At 36.6% G+C, this 18852-nt stretch overlaps 1 protein-coding gene across 2 annotated transcripts in view; it reads right to left on the bottom strand.

Annotated features, from left to right (window-relative positions):
• Positions 1–212: 212 nt before the first annotated feature.
• The window catches only part of CFAP97 (cilia and flagella associated protein 97), a 33930-nt gene continuing 15290 nt past the window's right edge, over positions 213–18852 (bottom strand). Inside the window, exons 3-5 of one of the 2 annotated variants that reach the window (XM_060183918.1) lie at positions 11872–12140; positions 5512–5662; positions 213–3292 (exon numbers count right to left, since the gene is read on the bottom strand). In XM_060183918.1, coding sequence (XP_060039901.1) covers positions 3165–3292; positions 5512–5662; positions 11872–12140 — 548 coding nt within the window. In that variant the 3' untranslated portion in view covers positions 213–3164. The remainder of the gene's footprint in view (positions 3293–5511; positions 5663–11871; positions 12141–18852) is intronic. The other variant, XM_060183923.1, reaches the window with a different exon arrangement.

Genomic DNA, 18852 nt, shown 5'->3' with positions numbered 1-18852 from the left:
GGCTCTTCTTCCAACTTCATTCTCACTAATTCTTATTCTTACAAGGCATATGAAAGAAATTATTCTAATTTTCTAATGTAAACAATAAATGCATCTGAGAGACTGACATAGGATCAAAATTCAGCAGCATGTTAATTCTTTTCTTAGCCAAGACAAGCTTTTCATACCTAAAATACATTACAATGGACTGAGAAATTTTAAAAGAATGCCAATTTTTCATGTTTCTTATTAATCTTTATTCAAAGAAATAGCCACAAGTATTAAATACATTTTCTAAGGTGGTATACAATAGTTAATAACTTAAGATTATGGCATTTAAGGTATCAAATGTTTCAAGAATTTAATTATTAAAAAAGTAAAAATTTGTCTCCAACTTTATATTGGTCATAATACTCTCAGCAGTGTGCTGTATTTGTATCTGAAAAATGAGAAGTACAAAATCCTATCATCACAATGACCTTTTAAAAGTTGTTAGGTTCCATTTGATTTAATGGATTGAAAACAACTACATGCACAAGAAAACTGGAAAAATTTCATTTGAAATGGTAGCTAAGAATCAGCCTTTGTGTATGTGTGTATTTGTGTGTGCATGCGTGCGCACACATGTGCATGGGCAAAGTGGTGATGAAATTGATATTGATAAGTATAAAGCATTTCAATAGTGCAAAATCTTTCACAGAATATTATTAAACAACAAGGCAACATAGGTTTAACATCTGGCAAAGATGAGAATAACCCTCAGTAAGAATCTTACTTAATAAATTCTAGACCTTGGATTGGTAAAATTTCTAACTACAGATGTAAACCTTCCAAGAATACATATATATATACACACATGCACACATACTAGGCAAAAGTGAAGCAAATATGAAGTTATTCTTCACTTTCTGTTCTTACAAATAAAAATAGTATATTTAGGACTCCTTTATAAAAATGCCCCTTAAGCCATAACAACTTCAAAGTACCTTAACTTACATCACAGAATACATTTTCCAACTTCAGTTCTATTTTATTTATCACGATAATAGAACTGTACATATTTAACTGAAAAGATAAATATCTTGCTCTTCTTCACTTTTACTTGAAGTTGAATCCCTGTTATTAGCAATACAGAGGTATTTCCACCCCAAAGTAGTAGAAACTAAAGATATTAAATTAATATTTAAAATCAAAGTAGCGCATTTTCTTGAAATTATATACTGTATCCTAATATGTGGCAGCAAAAACCATAAAGAATGTGGTCAGAGGTGTGTCATTGTGAACATACAAGGTTTCACATACATTTTTCCCTAACAAATTAATCAAAAATTTAAAAATTGCCTAACTCCCTATTGTGAAGATATCCAAATGCTGATTTCTAAACTCAGTCTTATATCATCTCTTTAAGATAAGCTGTTATACAAATATTAAAAGTGCAGTAATTTAGAAAAAAAAAAAACCTTCATTTAGTATAACTGAAGTTATACATAGAGCAGAACATTTGTATGATGTAAAAACTTGTTTACTAGAAGACAGTGTCAAGTAACATTAGATAACCATGATACCCAAAGAATGAGGCAAAAAGTATCTCAGTCAGGTTGTGTGCATATTTACTTTTAACTATACTGTTCCCATGCTTCACAAGCCAAAATTTAAAAATTTATCAGTTTATATTTATCTTTATATTTAGAAAAAAGCCTGGCTAAAAAGTAAGCTCAACATATTTGCCACAGGTATTGAGCTAAGAGAAAACTAAACAAATATTTTCTAGCTACAGGTCGAAAATTTGTTTAAAAAAAAAAAAAAAGATTTGGAACTTGACATGGAAACTTTCCAACATATCCTAAGATAAATTCAAAAAGGCAACAGTGAAAACAAGCTAAAACAATCATGACTAAGATATACTTTGTTGTATAAGAGATGGTCTGTAGGTTAATAGAAAAACATTTTAATTTCAAAAGTGATTTATATTATGCCTTACTTGGCATTACTAATTCCATTAAAAATACAGTCTTTAACAGTGGAAGTGGCAAAAATGATATACTTCCAGGATTCAACCCAAAAGCCCAAACCACGAAGATTAGTGTCATTTAAAGCAGCAGCCACAACAAATAAATGATTTATTACCTCTATCAATCATATATTAAGTCTTCTTTTTCAGCTTTTAAAAACATGAACTAGCTAGAATTTCTAAAGTTATAGAGGCAATGTAGTTCTTATTTATCTTCTCTCTTAATACAACAAATACTAAACATCACAGTTTACTAACGTACCACTTGAAACACTGATGTGATACAACTCAATCTGTCTTCTTGGTTCTTCAAGCAGGTGATACTATTTTTCTCATTCAATAACTTGTTTTTGCTTATGACCATCTGACCCTCGGAAAAACTATTCACAATGCAGTAGACTACTGCTTTAATGCCTGCCTTGTTTCTCAAGCTCATTAAATAGTTTTTCACCTTGATGTTTAAGAACGCAGAAAAGGAGTCTCTAGGTTGCAGTTTCTAAGACTCACAGTCACAAACAATATGGAGTAACTGATCAATTTTTTAAAGATCTAATTCAGCACACTTCTACAGAGGTAGTAGATACCTCTGGTGAATCATCAAGTTTGCCCCAGTACGATTTTCTCCAAATCAGTATCAGTTCTATAAATGAAAACAAATTTCACGATTTGTTTTCAAGTGAAGTAATGAACAATCAAGTTATGTGTTACACCATCTAAGTTCTGAGGCAAATAGTAAACAAAATAAGTAAAATTTAGGAGCTACACTCATGGTTCAAAACTTTCAAGAAGTGAAAATTAAAAGTATAAAATAAGAACTATATAGATAACATCTTGGGCCCAACATGTAATAGTACGATCACACTGTTTTGTCAGAGTAACAGATGAATCGTTTCTATGTTGAGAAAATATACATGCATACTACCATTTCTCTATTAAATACATAAACATCTCACATAAATACATCCTCATAGGAAACACTGATTTTACATCAAAATGTCTTTCTGAAAACATTTTTCATTGAGTCACAGTAAATTAAAATTCACTGCTGTGTACTTTAAGTTGCTAAAAACAACGCTGTAGATGTCTAAACAGAGAATTATAGTAATATACAAGAAGACTTCCATAAGAAGTGAACAATGGATAAAGTAAAAAAAAAAAAAAAAAAAAAAAGCTTTTATAGCCAAGCTGTGCGGACATTAGGAGGTTTAGGTCTTAGCAACAAGCCATTGGATGTGTCAAAAACCAGCCGCTCACTCTTACAGCTGAGACCACTGGTAGCGCTGGATGTCCTGGAGGCTCCTCCTGAAAACAGACAAAAAGAAATGACTTAATTTTGATCAGAAACATAAATCATCATCTAGTAAAGTTCTCCAAATTTTAAGTGCAGACTAATTTTTTCTTCCCTATCTCCTGCCTTTTTCTTTCTTTCTTTCTTTCTTTCTTTCTTTCTTTCTTTCTTTCTTTCTTTCTTTCTTTCTTTCTATCTTAACCAGAGCACTGCTCAGCTCTGGCTTACGGTGATGCAGGGGATTGAACCTGGGACTTTGGAGCCTCAGGCATGTGAGCCTCTTTGCATAACCATTATGCTATCTACCCCTGCCCCTATCTCCTGTGTTTCTAACAATGTAATACAATTTTATTTTTTATTTTATTAATTTTTTTATTGCCATCAGGATTGTTGTAGGGGCTAGGTGCCAGCACTATGAATCTACCACTCCTGGCAGCCATTATTTTCATTTTCTTTTTCCTATATTATTTGGTAGGACTGAGAAATTGAGAGGGGAGGGGTAGACAGAGAAGGAGAGAAAAAAGACACCTGCAGACCTGATTCACTGCTCGTGAAGCATCCCCCTGCAAGTGGGGATGCAGAAGCTCAAACCAGGGTCCTAGAGCATGGCAATGTGTGTGTTCAACTGCATGCATCACCACCCTCACAATACCATTTTCAACCAGTAGTATACCTCAGAATTTCCTGTGAAACTTAAAGATATGATAACAAATATGCCTAGACTGAATACTATGGAAATGAGTTAATAGATCTGAAAGGGATATAAATGTTTTTAAAGGTTTCTCCAACAACTGAAGAAAAAAAAAAACACCTTTGTATAGCATTTACATACTTGTTCAACAAATAATCAATCACATGCAGGGTGTAATACTAAGTATGAGTTACTGAAACAAGAATATTATATATCCTAGTCATTATACCAAGGAAGCAGTGCTGGGAGAATGGATGAAAATAGTACTTACTCTAGTGTTTAGCTGAAATATGGTTTTTATACGTATTTGTTTTTTAACTGTTGGTTATTATTTTTTATTGTTTAGAATGCAAACATGAAATAACAGCACTGAAGGTGTAAAGAAAAATGTATGGCTTTCTATGTGCTGCATACGTTAGCACTAAGTAAGTTATTCAACACCTGCATTCTTTGGAATACCTCACTGGCTTAGGTGTGTGACTGGTCATTATCAGACATTAAAAGGAATTACACCTGGTGACAACAAACTGCTAGGTGCTATTTTAGTTACCCTCTGAGAAAAACAAAACACATAAAAGGACTGGAAGACACTACCAATAATTGTTTTCCCTCTCCTTTTCCAAATCACTTTATTGGGTGAAATAGTGATTTGCAAGACAGTTGTTGTCACACATATGATTTAACTATCAATAGGTGTCTGTGCATCATACCCAACGCAAATGATAGTTTTCCTCCACCACAGTGCACTGGGTCCCAAATGGCTTACACTACCAATAATTTTTAACTGGCTGGAAGGAATGTTTTGGCAACTGTTAAACAGCATGTATCTTTTTTTTTTCTTTTTATATAAATGAAGTAGCATTAAAAATGTCCTCTGTGGGGCTGGGTGGTGGTGCACCTGGTTGAGCGCTCATGTTACAATGCACAAGGACCCAGGTTCGAGCCCCCTGACCCCACCTGCAGGGGGAAAGCTTTGCAAGTGGTGAAGTAGTGCTGCAAGTGTCTCTCTGTCTCTCCCCCTCTCTATCATCCCCTCCCCTCTTGATTTCTGGCTATCTGTATCCAATAAATAAATAAAGATAATTTTTTAAAAAGTCCTGTTATCAAAGAAACTACTGATTATTTTCAATTGCTTTAACTTCCAGTGTTTCCTCTGTGCTACTTTATATGCTGCAAATAAAATTTTAAAAATAAGTGAACCAGCACAATTTTTTAAAAGTACGTCAATGAGGATGAAAAGCATTGCAAAACTTAGCAATTTTATACTTTATATGTCACTTTATGCCTGCATGATTCTACTCATTTTTGACGCTTGTTTTCTCCCAGTTAGAGGGTGAGAGACAGAGAGGGAAGAGACAAAGGAAGAGAAGAAGAGATTCCATTCTCTACCATATACCATGTGGAACCTCCATTCTGCATGGTGTTCCCGTGTCAAGGACTCAAACCCATGTGTGCACTTTACCAAATCTCAGCCCCCACATTACGTATTTTCAAAGCATAAAAGATACAAATAAGTGTATTAATGTTTTCAAATATGCTTACTTAATGGACTATATTGGCCAAGAGTGGATCTCACACGTCTTGGGACTGGCGATGAGCTGAGGTAACCCATATTTCGATGATAGTCCATCAGCTGTTCTGAACGTTTCATACCAACTGTTGGTTTCACAGCTTCAAGTCTTTTCAGTAAAGCCTTAATTTAGAGAGAATCAATTTGAAAGTCAATGTTAGATAAATACTAGTTTTCTTTACGGCAACTATTTCCCAGAATGTAAAATTCACAAAATGTATGTATAAGACTTTGAATTACTAATGGCATACCATAAAAATACTTCAAATAATATTATTTTAAGGACTTAGATCTATCCTGTGTCCAATCAAAACCCACCGTGATTCAACAACTAATCACAGGCACAACTCTCTTTTATTTCAGGTTACAGTCTCAGGAAGGTGCTATAAGTTGCAATAATTCGTTTCATTTTTTTTTTCCTTCTTCTTCTTGTTTCATTTTGTTTGTTTGTTTTGGCACTGGGTGATCACTGGGGCTCTAACACCTGCATGATTCCACCACTCCTGGAGGACTCTTTATTTAGGTAGAGGGTGAGAGAAAAGACAGAAAGATACCAAAGACACCCTAGCACTGCTCCACTGCTTGCAAAGTTATATGTTTGCATGATGCTCTCATGTGATGGCCAGGGGTCTGAAAAGAGATCCTCACACACAGTAAAGCGTTTGTTCTACCAGGTAAGCTATTTCCCAGCTCTTGATATAAACTGAAATCAATGTAATTTATTTTCTTTTGTATAAGTAATGGAGGGGGAATAATGATGCAATAGGTATAGCGTTCAACCCTAGATACAATCACAAACATATCAAAGTAACAATCAATTAGTAAGTGATTATAGAGCAGTGGCTTTCACCTGTTTTGTTTATAGTAAAGCCTCAAGGTATTCTAGAACATGAAGGAAAGGTCAAGTGAGTAAGGCTCTAGGGATCTGCCATGCTTAAGTTTTACCAAGTTTTTCTGTGTTACATGTCTTATACACGGAACACTTCATGAAAATTCATTTAGGGAAAAGGTTTTATTGTTAAGGTGATTGAAAATCAATCACTGTAGAATATAAAGCTTTTTAAAAGTTATATAAGCCAGTATGGCACCAAAGTAAAAACTGCTGGGTGGAGGGTGAGGGTAGATGTTCAGCTTCACTGGGGAGGGGGGAAGGGGGAAGGGGGCAGGGGAGGGACACAGACCTTTGGTGGTGGGAATGGTGTTAATATACACTCCTATTAATTTATAGTCTCATAAATCACTATTAAATTAATACGAGAGGGGAAAAATGGATCGATGTCTCAAAACTTTTGACACACAGACCATAGCTCTGAGTATATGTTCCTTCAATCTAAGCACTTAAAACTTCAAATTGGTAGTCAGACTGAATTTTAACAGTGGTCTCAAACTGTTAATACATTTCTAATAATGGCATGCTCTTTGAAATATAAAACTTTCTAAAAGTTTAGACCAGGGAGAACAGAAGGAACTGGTGGTTATTACTTTATAAGATACAGTTATTATAAATAGCATAAAAGGACATAAATTATGGTGATAAAGTATGAAACAAGTCCAAACAGAAATGAAACAGCCAAAGAACACTGAAGATAAACTTAAAAAGAAAAAAAAAAAAAAGAAGGCAAGAAGAATGAGAAATGAAGATAACATAGATCTGGGGCAACATTAAAAAGAACAATATTCACATCATAGATACGGCAATAGGAGGAGGGAGGGAATCCTTATTTGAGAACAGCCAAGAACGCTCCTCAAATGAGCAAACAGACAGGCATCCAGATCTCAGAAGCTCAGACCTCCACATAATGAATTCTAGTATGTATACAGCAAGGCATACTATAGTTAAAATGGCAAAAGATGAAAATGCTCCTGAAGACAGCAAGAGAAAAGCAACAAGTCACATATGAAGAGAAACTCCTAAGTTTATCAGCAGACTTCTCACAGAAACTCTTAAGTCAGAAAGCAATGGTAGTAGGGAGTTGGGCGGTAGCACAGCGGGTTAAGCGCAGGTGGCACGAAGTGCAAGGACTGGCGTAAGAATCCCGGTTCAAGCCCCCGGCTCCCCACCTGCAGGGGAATCGCTTCACAGGCGGTGAAGCAGGTCTGCAGGTGTCTCTCTTTCTCTCCCCCTTTCTGTCTTCACCTCCTCTCTCCATTTCTCTCTGTCCTATCCAACAACGACATCAATAACAACAACTACAATAAAACAAGGGCAACAAGAGAGAATAAATAAATAAAAATTAAAAAAAAAGAAAGCAATTGGTAGTATAGACAGTGTTCAGTTGGAAAGTTTTCCAATAAAGAATATATTTTACCAGATTATCATTCAGATTTGACATAAGGAGATAAAGAGCTTCTCAGACTATTACAGTCGAAAGAACTCATCACTGTTAAGCCAGTTCTACAAGAAATACTAAAAGCATTCATCTCAAAAGATAGTAAACTCATGCAAGTTACAAGATACCCCCCAAAAAATAAAAGGAGGATATAATGGAACTACTTAAAAAATCTGAGATCTACTTATTTGCAATTTCAAATAAACTATATAACTCAGAAGCTAAACCATTTGGTAGCCTCAAAACAAAATTAGGTAGAAAAAAAAAGGTAGTCGGGCGGTAGCAGCAGGTTAAGCGCACGTGGCACAATGCTCAAGGACCAGCGTAAGGATCCAGGTTCGAGCCCCTGCTCCCCATCTGCAGAGGGTTGCTTCACAAGTGGTGAAGCTGGTCTGCAGGTGTCTATCTTTCTCTCCCCCTCTCTGTCTTCCCTCCTCTCTCCACTTCTCTCTGTCCTATCCAACAACAACAATAACTACAACAATAAAACAACAATTGCAACTAAAGGGAATAAATCAGTAAATATTTTTTTAAAATTGGAGTTAACACTCCAATTGGAGTTAAGTTCTTAGCACTCTTAATTCCACTAGTTAGCAATGGTTTGAACTCACTAACCAAAAGGTTGAGTAGAGAGTAGGGGTAGATAGCATGATGGTTATGCCAACAGACTCTCATGCCTGAGACTCCAAAGTCTCAGGTTCAATCCCCCTCACCACCACAAGCCAGAGCTGAGCAGTGCTCTGGCAAAAAAGAAAAAGAAAAAAGAAAAAAACGACTAAAGGCTGAGTAGTAGGATGGATGAGGGAACAAAATCAGATCATGTTTTCTATAGGAGATACATTTGAGCCTCAGTGGCAAATACAAAGCTCAAAGTCAAAGTTGGAAAACAATCACATAGGCTAATGAATGCTGAAAGAAAATAGGAACAGCTGTACTTACAGCAAATACAATGGATTTTTAAGGACAAAAAAATGGAAGATAGGGATGGACACTGTATAAAGGAATCAATCCACAAAGAGGAATTAACACTTAATATTTATGCATCAAGTGAAGAAGCATCAAAATATATACAGCAATAATAACAATGCTGATAGCAATACAATACATAGTAAGAGATCTGAATAATCCACTCTTAGCAACAAGCACATCAAATCAGACAGAAAACCAATATGGAAATGAGACAGAAAGAAAAGCTGGGCTTATTAGACATTTACAGGGCTCTTCAGCCCTAAAGAGGGAACACATTCTTCTCCAGTGCAAATGGAATAGTCTCAAGGATATATATGCTGGGATGGGGCCAGGCAGTAGCGCACTAGGTTAAGCACAAGGACTGGCTCAAGGAAAAAAAAAAGGGGGTGGGGGAAGGAAGGAAGGAAGGAAAAGAAAAGAAATTACATGGTGGGATACAAAACAAGTATCAATAAATTTAGGAAGACTGAAATCCTAACAAGCATCTTTTTAGATCACAATGGAATGCAACTAGAAATCAACCACAAAAATGCTAGGAAAAAACTCAAACATGGAGACTCGGTAACCTTCTGCCAAGTCACCATTGGCTCAAGGAAGAAATCAAAGGGAAAATTAAATTCCTTGAAACAAATGAAGACTCAAGTTACTAGAATGAACTAGGAAAGCCAAAGCTAAAAGGGAAAGTTCATAACAACATAGGCCTATAATAGGAAACAAACAAAATTTCAATCTAACAACTCAGTTTCTTTAACAACTCAGTTAAAGAAACGATCAATAGAATAAGAACAAATGAAGCCCAAAGTTAGTAGAAAGAGGGAAATAATAAATAGAGCAGGAGCCAGGAGGCGGTGCACCCATTGCAGTACAGTTACCATGCGCATGGGCTCAGGTTCAAGCCCCTGAATCTACATCTGAAGGGAAATAGTAAACCAATGCTGTGGGTGTGTCTCCCTCTTTGACTCCCCCTCCCCTTTAGGGTGTCTCTTTACCTCTATCCAATAAATAAATAAAAATATAAAAAAAAAAAAGAATGGAAAACAAATGAAAATGAAAACAAAGCAACACAGATCAATGAAACTGAGAGCTGATTCTTCAAAAAGATAAAACAAAAAAATTTTTGACACTTAAGACACACTAGGGGAAAAAATTGTTAAGAAAACAAATTACAAGCTACCACAGAAATGCAAAAGAACATGAGACCACTTTTAATAATTTTATGCCATTGAACTGGAGGAACTAGGAGAAATGGAAGCTTTTTCAAAATCATATAACCTGCCAAAACTGAATCAGTAGGAAAAAATAAACATGAACACACAGATCCATTACAAACAAGGGAAACTGAGGCAAATCATGACAACAATCAGATACCACCTCACACTTGTGAAAATGACCTATATCCACAGGGACAGAAACAAGTGCTGGTAAAGATGTGGAGAAAAAGGAGCACTGTTACACTGTTGGTGGGAGTGTAAATTGATCCCGATCCTATGGAAAATAGGTGGAGAGCTACCAAAAATAGACCTAACTACATGACCTGACAATTTCTCCTTTCCGAAACTGATATACATACCTATGTTCATTCCAACACATGTGATAGTCAAGATACAGAAACAACCAAAGTAGCCAACAACAGGTAAGTGGCTAAAGAAATTGTGGCATATATATACACAATGCAATATTACTCATCTATGAGAAAATATCTTGTTTTTTTTTTTGCTACAACATAAATAAAGCCAGAGGGGAATCATGCTAAGTGAAGTCAGGAGAAAGACAAGTATCAAATGATCTCATTTCTGTGTGGAATTTAAGAACCAAAGCAAGGGAAAGACAGTGAGACCTACAATCTGAGGTTACTAAGGGAGAGCTAGAAGGACTAGAGGTAGTTCACCGGTCAGGATGCAGGCATACCTGGCCATGCACATGAGTGTCATGGCAGCAAATAAAACTCTAGTTCTGAGGTGTCCTGGATTCACCAAAAAAAAGGAGGGAGAAACAGAGGGTAAGGGATAGAGAAAGGACTCAAGAGGGGAAGAGACACAACAGGCTACCGTAGAGAAAGAGTGGCACTTTACTGAGGCAAACTAACATATATTTTGGGGAGATGTGAAGCTATAGCCCTAAGACAATAAGTTTCCTTAACATAATATTTAAAAAAAAAAAAAAACTAAAAAGAAAATAGAAATGTATGAGTTATTAACAAATTAAGGCAAATATATAGCTAAGTACAGCACTATACTGATATGATATGGGTGAATTTTGGAATCTGTTTAAATAATAGCTTTATAAATTATTTGCTTTGAAGTGAAGTGTTTATTAAGTCTCTTAAGTTAGTTTAAGATTCTAGCTGGGTTTAAAATCTTGGCTCCGTCACTTATTATTCCTGGAATATGTGTTACCTCTAAAACTCAGATAAGTCACCTGAAAGATATGAAGAAACTATGTATCTACTGGGGGAAAAACTGTCAGGATTCAATAAGCTAATATTTGGAAGACACTTAGCACACTGGCATTTAGAGCTCAGTAAGTTAACAGCAGGTTTTGATATTCAGATAGAAAGAGGTGAGAAAAAGACACCACAGCACTGAATTGCCCCCAGCTCCATAGCATACCCACGTGGTGCTGGGACTTAAACTTGGACTACACAAATATTAGCAATTGAATCTGATGAAGATTCATCATATCCTATCAGGGGGCATGTGGTGGCGCACCTGGTTGAATGCATATTACAATGTGCAAGGACCCCGGTTTGAGTCCCCTCCCCGGTCCCCACCTACAGGGGGAAAGTTTTGTGAGTGCTGTAGCAGGGCTGCAGGTGTCTCTCTTTCTCCCTGTCTCCCCCTTCCCTCTCAATTTCTGGCTGTCTTTATCCAATATATAGATTTTTAAAAAGGAAGAAAATCATATACTATGTATAATAAATTTAAGTATGAATTTTTTAAAGATAGGACTGTATTTGAATTCTTTATTAATGGAATCTACAGATCAGTGTAAATGCAATTTTCTCTGATGATGAAAAAACATTCAGCTACTTACCAAATTTTCTCTTTCAATCCTTTGTTGCTCCCTCTGTCTGTTGAGAGCACTGTGATATAACTTAGGGGGAGGACCAACAGATCTTCTAGGAATTGCAGTTTTGGGTCCTGGTTTTTCAGCCTGTCTTGACAGTTCTTTCAAAAGCCTCTGATTTTCCCGATCAATCTGCCTCACCTCCTCTCTTGTGAAAGAGTAGTTTTTTCTAGGTACTACTGAAGGCTGATCAAAGTGAAGTTTTTGTGGTCCCTTTTTATCTAGTTGCAGAAAAGCTACAGAAGGGAAGGAGAGGAAAAATGGCTAAGCAAAGTAGTATGACAATATATGCTTTAATCCTTAAAAAACAAACTGTATTAACTCATGAAAAGGTATTGTAAAGGTATATATCTTAATATTATCATTAAAACAAGTACCTTTAATGTAAAAGTCAAATGTTTTATTCTAATTAAGTAAAAAAGAAAAAAATGAACACTATGTATAAAAGTTTACAACCAAAGTTTTTAAAATTTAAAATATATTCATTTATTTTTACACACGAGAGAGAAAGAGAACCAGAGCATTACTTGGGTAAATGCAATGCTGGAGACTGAACTTGGGCCTTCAAACTGATGAGTACAATGCTTTCTCCATTATGCCACCTCCCAAATTTTTACATATTAATACTATGTAATTATATAGCATATATGTTATATATGCATATTATATAATTGGTACTGTATAATATACTATATAATTTTTATATTTTAGTACTATTACCAAATGAAATTTGTACCAATGTCTTTAATTCTTAAATTTCCACTGTATAGCAATTTCCAGTAAGTTATTAATATTACTAAATATCTGCCAAACAAATCTTGCTCAATGTTTCAGCTTAAACCTATACTAAAATTAAACAAGATGTTAGAGTAACATACTGGTACATTTGCTTTTTTTTTTTTACAGAGTTTTAAGTAATCATTATGTGTTTCTACTTTGGTATCATTACGCTAATTATCTCACTGGCCTAATATGCTGTTAAAAGTATGATGCTGTAAGAAGATAAACTATTTTAAAGCCCCATTTAAAACTGTTGACTGATAGGTGCATAAAAGTTATTTGAGTGATATGACAAAAATGAACCCCCTACAAAGGGTAGCAAAGACTACAGAAACTTAAAAAAAAAAAAAAAGATTAATAGTGGCTTTCCAATAAGAAAAATGAGGAAATTAAAAGTTAGTAATTTGTTGAAAGCCTTGAGAATATATGTAAAAAGATGTGGGGCTGAACAATGGTTCACCCAGTTAAGCATATGTGTTACAATGCACATGGACCTGAGTTCAAGCCTCCAACCCCCACCTACATGGGGGAAGCTTCATGAGCAAGTGTGATGCAGGTGTCTTCCTTTCTCCCTCTACATACTAACTTTCTTGATTTGTCTTTATCCAATAAATACAGAGGTGCTGTACTTGATTATCTTGCATCCAAGGAATACGCATTTTGTAGCATAAGGTTTCTAGATTAATTTAGCTACATATGAAACCTTTCAAAATTAAATTCATTTATTCCCTTTTGTTGCCTTTGTTGTTTTGTTGTTGTACTTATTATTGATGTTGTCGTTGTTGGATAGGATAGAGAGAAATGGAAAGAGGAGGGGAAGACAGAGAGGGGGAGAGATAGACACCTGCAGACCTGCTTCACCACTTGTGAAGCGATTCCCCTGAAGGTGGGGAGCCTGGGGCTTGAACCAGGATCCTTATTCTGGTCCTTGCACTTTGCGCCAGATGCGCTTAACCTGTTGCACTACCACCCTCAAAATTAAATTCTAAAGCAAATTAAAAGCTATCTTCCTAAATAACTTTTTAAAAGTACTTAAAATGGGAAATAACAAAATAAAAGAATAAACCAAATATACTTTTTAATATGACAAATAAGGGCCAGGGAGATAGCACGGTGGCTAACACTCAGATGGGGCATCCAAGAGGTCCCAGCACCTCCAACAGTCAGAGTAAAGTAGTGCTGATAAAGTGCTGGGAGTATGGATTGACCTGCCAACGCCCATGTTCAGTGGGGAAGCAGTTACAGAAGCCAGACCTTTCACCTTCTGCAACCACTAGTGACCCTGGGTCCATACTCCCAGAGGGATAAAGAATAGGAAAGCTATCGGGAGGGGATGGGATACGGAGTTCTGGTGGTGGTAATTGTGTGGAAATATACCCCTCTTACCCTCTGGTCTTGTCAATATTTCCATTTTATAAATTTTTTTTAAAAAATTTAAAATTAAAATAGCATTCTATCCCTTCTTGATAGAAAAAAGTATATGAAGAGTGCTTACATACTGATACCAAATACTGCTACATTTTTTCAAGTGGTTATATTCTTTTAGTGAGGCAATTGCAAATAAATGATTTTTTTTCCCTACTGAGTTCTAAAATGATATATATTCAATGAGTCATCTCCTGGGTCTCTAAATAAGACATGCTTGTTTTTGCCTCTATGGTTATTTATTGCTGGGGCTTAGTGCCTGCACCATGAATCCACTGCTCCGAGAGGCCATTTTCCCCCCTTTTGTTGCCCTTGTTGTTGTAGCCTTGTCATGGTTATTGTTGTTCTTGATGTCGCTCATTGTTAGATAGGACAGAGAGAAATGGAGAGAGGAGGGGAAGACAGAGAAGGGGAGAGAAAGAGAGACACCTACAGACCTGCTTCACCGCCTGTGAAGCGACTTCCCTGCAGGTGGGGAGCCGGGGACTCGAACCAAGATCCTTATGCTGGTCCTTGCGCTTCGTGCCACGTGCGCTTATTTACTATAATTGTCAGTTTTTAAGAAAATCATTAAGTTAATTGCAATACAGATATTTTAAAATTTAAAGTGTAACATTATCATTATAAATTTTACCCCAAGTCATATTGGCCTAATTCACATCAGTTAACAAAAACAAAACAAAACAAACAAAAACCTATCCTATAGGCATATGTATGATCTCTATTTAGAAATAAAGCAAAGTACATATCTTTTAAAATGATTAAAAGACATTTTTTAAAAAGAAATTCAACACTTGTAACTGGAAGCCCACAATTCAAGAAATAACAACTAAATTTACTCAATGTCTTTGTCTTCATCAGTGGTTTTTCAGATGAAAAGTTTGGCATTTTTCCTGTTCTCTTCCTCTGATTCAGGCAAGGCTGCTTAGACCACTTTGATACAACTAAGGGTAACTAACTTCGAAGGTTAGGCAAAACAACAAAAAGATGAGCATCCTCATCCTCTTCTGATCTGACAGAATTCAAGCTTTATCCCTGAGCCACGTATGCATCTAACTACCCTGAGGCTGTCATGCTGTGATGAAATCATACCACACAGAGAGGCCATGTGCAGGCACTATGACCCTAGTCTCTGAGTCATCCTAGTTTACTGCTTACTCACAAAATTTCTATGATTTGCTATTAGTCACAGTAACTCATACCTCATTTGGTACCAGGAAGTGGGGTACCACTATTATAAAAAATCTAAAATACGTGGTATTAGATTTGAGATTAAGGTGGTACGTAAAGCTAAAAGGTGCTAGAAGAGATTACTGATGAAGAGGTTAAAGTGGCAGGTTTTTATTCATTTCTTTATTTATTTACTTTTCCCCTTCCACCCAGCTTCCATGGCAGATTTTTAATAATACTGTTCTTGTGGTGCATCCCGTGAGTACCCATTCATTGGGGAAACTGACGATCCTTCCTAGCCAACTGAATCCACATGGATCCCAGTCACTTTCAAAGCCAGCAACAAGCAGCTCCTGACACCTTTCAACCTGACGCTGTTGACTGGCTACGGAAGAAGGGCAAACGCTAGAAGAAGAATAACACTGTTGGCTATGGTGACAAGGAAAATAGAAACATATACCTACTGTCACTGGTGGGTTTAGCTAAACAAACTTCCACTCAGATTACTTAAAGTATCAACGGTTTATTATACCCACAGTAATAAGACAGAGGTAGCTCCCCTGGTAGAATGCACGTTACCATGCCTGAGGACCTAGGTTCAAGTCCCTGGCACCAAATGAAAGCACTGCACATGGCACCAGTAGGAAGCCCCGTGAACAATGAAGCTATGCCGTGGTGCCTCTCCTGTTCTATCGTGTTGTCTCTCCCTGTATTGGGGGGGGGGGGGGGAGGAGTCCACTAGAACAGTGGAATTGTGCAGGCACAAGGCCTCTGGGGTAAAACAAAGGATAGATAAAACAAAAAAAGAGATAGCTGAGAAAGGAAGGAATGGTTGGAGGGAAGGAGAGGAGGACTGAGCAGTTTCCAAGCAGTTTTGAGAGATTATGAATTACACCACACTGGGTTAAAACTACTTGTTCTAACTTTCTGCCAGCAGTAGATTTTCAGGGTACCCAGAGAGCTACACACTGAGGAACCAGGAGAAAGAGCTTCAGCTGTATATGGCCCTCTTTTAGACAGTGGAAGGGAGCTTGGGAAGAAGGGATGTATTTTTGCATGTGGAAGAAATATAAATAAATATGTGGCCAGAGGTTGGACTGATGAGAGGTTAAAAGTATGTCCATAAGTTATCTGACACTCCTCCCATTAGAAGTAGGCTCTAAGCCCCTTCTCTTTTTTCTAGGAAAAAAATCAACAGAATATGAAAAAGATGATCTTCTGACTTGAGACTAGGTGTCACAAAGATGAGAATTCTGCCTTGTTTCCATGGACACTGAACTTGGATTCCTGGAGTCACCATGTAAAAAGTCTAACTACTCTGAGGCTGTGAAGAAGCCAAATGACATGGAGAAGTCATATATGATACTCTGGTCTACAGCCTTAAGTCTTCAAATTATCCCAAATCCAGGTACCTGACAAGTGAGTAAACCAACAATCAGATGCCTTCAGTGTCAAATGGCACCTGCTTTTGAGTCTATCCCCAAACACTTATGGCTTACTTATTATGTAACAATAGTTAACTGGTATTTCATTTCATCCCTTAGAAGACAACTGTGTGACAAAATAGCTGTGAACCAAGTATAGCCAACAATCAGGCAGCTGATAATTTCTTTTCTTTTTTTTTTTTTTTCCCTCCAGGGTTATTGCTGGGCTCATGCCTACACCATGACTCCACCGCTCCTGGAGGCCATTTTTCCCCCCTTTTGTTGCCCTTGTTGTTGTAGCCTCGTTGTGATTATTGCCATTGTTGATGTTGTTCATTGTTGGATAGGACAGAGAGAAATGGAGAGAGGAGGGGAAGACAGAGAGGGGGAGAGAAAGATAGACACCTGTAGACCTGCTTCACTGCCTGTGAAGCGACTCCCCTGCAGGTGGGGTGCCGGGGGCTCGAACCAGAATCCTTACGCTGGTCCCTGCGCTTTGCACCACATGCGCTTAACTCACTGCGCCACCGCCCGACCCCCGATATTTTCTTTTATGATCAATCTTCCATAGTGATTATAACTTAGTCACCTTTTTCATCTAATTCTGTTTTGATTTTATATTGTCCAAGTTAATTAGCTATTAATATATATATTTATTTTCATTTTAGTGTCTTCAGATCTTGATTTTTATTCCATACTAATAAAATTCATGTTTCCTCCTTGTTAAGACCTAGTTGGCCTTTTTCAAGCCTTTATTTACATTGTTTTTCTGCTGCTTTCAATATATCTTAGGTTGCATTAAAAAAAATCAGATGAGGGCAGGAGCAGATAACATAAGGGTTATGCAAAGAGACTCTCATGCCTGAGGCTCCAGAGTCCCAGGTTCAACCCCCCACACCATCATAAGCCAGAGCTCTGGTAAAAAGAAAAAAAAAAAAAAATCTGATGGCATTTTGTAGTATTTTCTGTTAAAAACAACCCACTTCATTTTTTTCCTCTTTTCATATAGTCTTATTTTAAATTTTTGTTCCCTTCTTCCCTATTTTTTCCTCTTTTGGAAGATTAAATGTTATCTTTTTCTCTAACAGACTACATATAATTTCATTCTTTTAGAAGTTCTTAAAACTTTTTCATCCTTTTACATGTCGATTATTGAGAGCCCGCCAAAAATATTTATGGATTAGTGTGGGTTACATTAAAATGAATAATTTAAAGACTAATTCTGTGTGTTGTCACATAGCAGCATGAAAATTCTATTATGCACAAACAAGAAAATGTAAAAAGCAAATCAAGACTTAATTTTACTAATAAAAATAGCTCTTGAAGATTCTCTAAACCACCACGGGATCTCTTAATTGTTTCCAGCATTACATTCTTTACTCACGACTCTGATGATTTTAGCATTCCTTACATATTTAGTAGTACTTGGTGATGTCTGAGAGATTTCCTGTTCCACCTATTTCACTAGTTTGCTACAGTCCGTTTGTAGGGAGATAAAAGAAATGCTGCCATAGACAATGTGTTCATTTTCTCAGTACAGGCAGCCTCTTCCCTAGTAGGGTCATTACCCTCCCCTTGAATAAAGCATCACTTAGATCCCTTTCTTGCTAGCAGGTTAGTAATAAGTTTAACCAGTTTCTTTGCTCATTCTATTTCTTCTTCCTTTTCCTCATCTTTTAATGCTACCTTTTCTTCTCAAAACATATCCTCTTGTGGCGCTTCTAAATTTACCACACTGCTTACATTTGCTGTGTCTACATTTTATCCTTTAGAGTCTTCCTAGACCAGTCTAATTTTACTTATACAAAGAATTAAACATATCTTCAAATTCTATCAGACTGATTTTTCACTGATTTCCAAACAGAAGAGACTCATGGCATAAGCCAGTGTCTAAATTTCTGTCTACTCAAACTTCCCCACTTTAAGTATCCTTTCTGCTAGCTTAGCAATTGTCAACTCAGGGTTGAAAATTTATTTATTTATTTATTTATTTTGCCTCCAAGGTTATCGCTCAGGCTCAGTGCCTACATTACAAATCCACTGCTGCTGGCAGCCATATTTTTTCTATTTTTGTTGTTGGATAGGACAGAGAGAAATTGAGACGAGAGGGGGAGAGAAATATAGACAGAGTTGGGGTGGAAGACCCCAC

Source organism: Erinaceus europaeus, chromosome 2, assembly GCF_950295315.1.
Source record: "Erinaceus europaeus chromosome 2, mEriEur2.1, whole genome shotgun sequence".
Taxonomy (NCBI): domain Eukaryota; kingdom Metazoa; phylum Chordata; class Mammalia; order Eulipotyphla; family Erinaceidae; genus Erinaceus; species Erinaceus europaeus.
The sequence above is the reverse complement of the archived record's forward strand: the minus strand, read 5'-3'. Positions and strand labels throughout refer to the sequence as shown.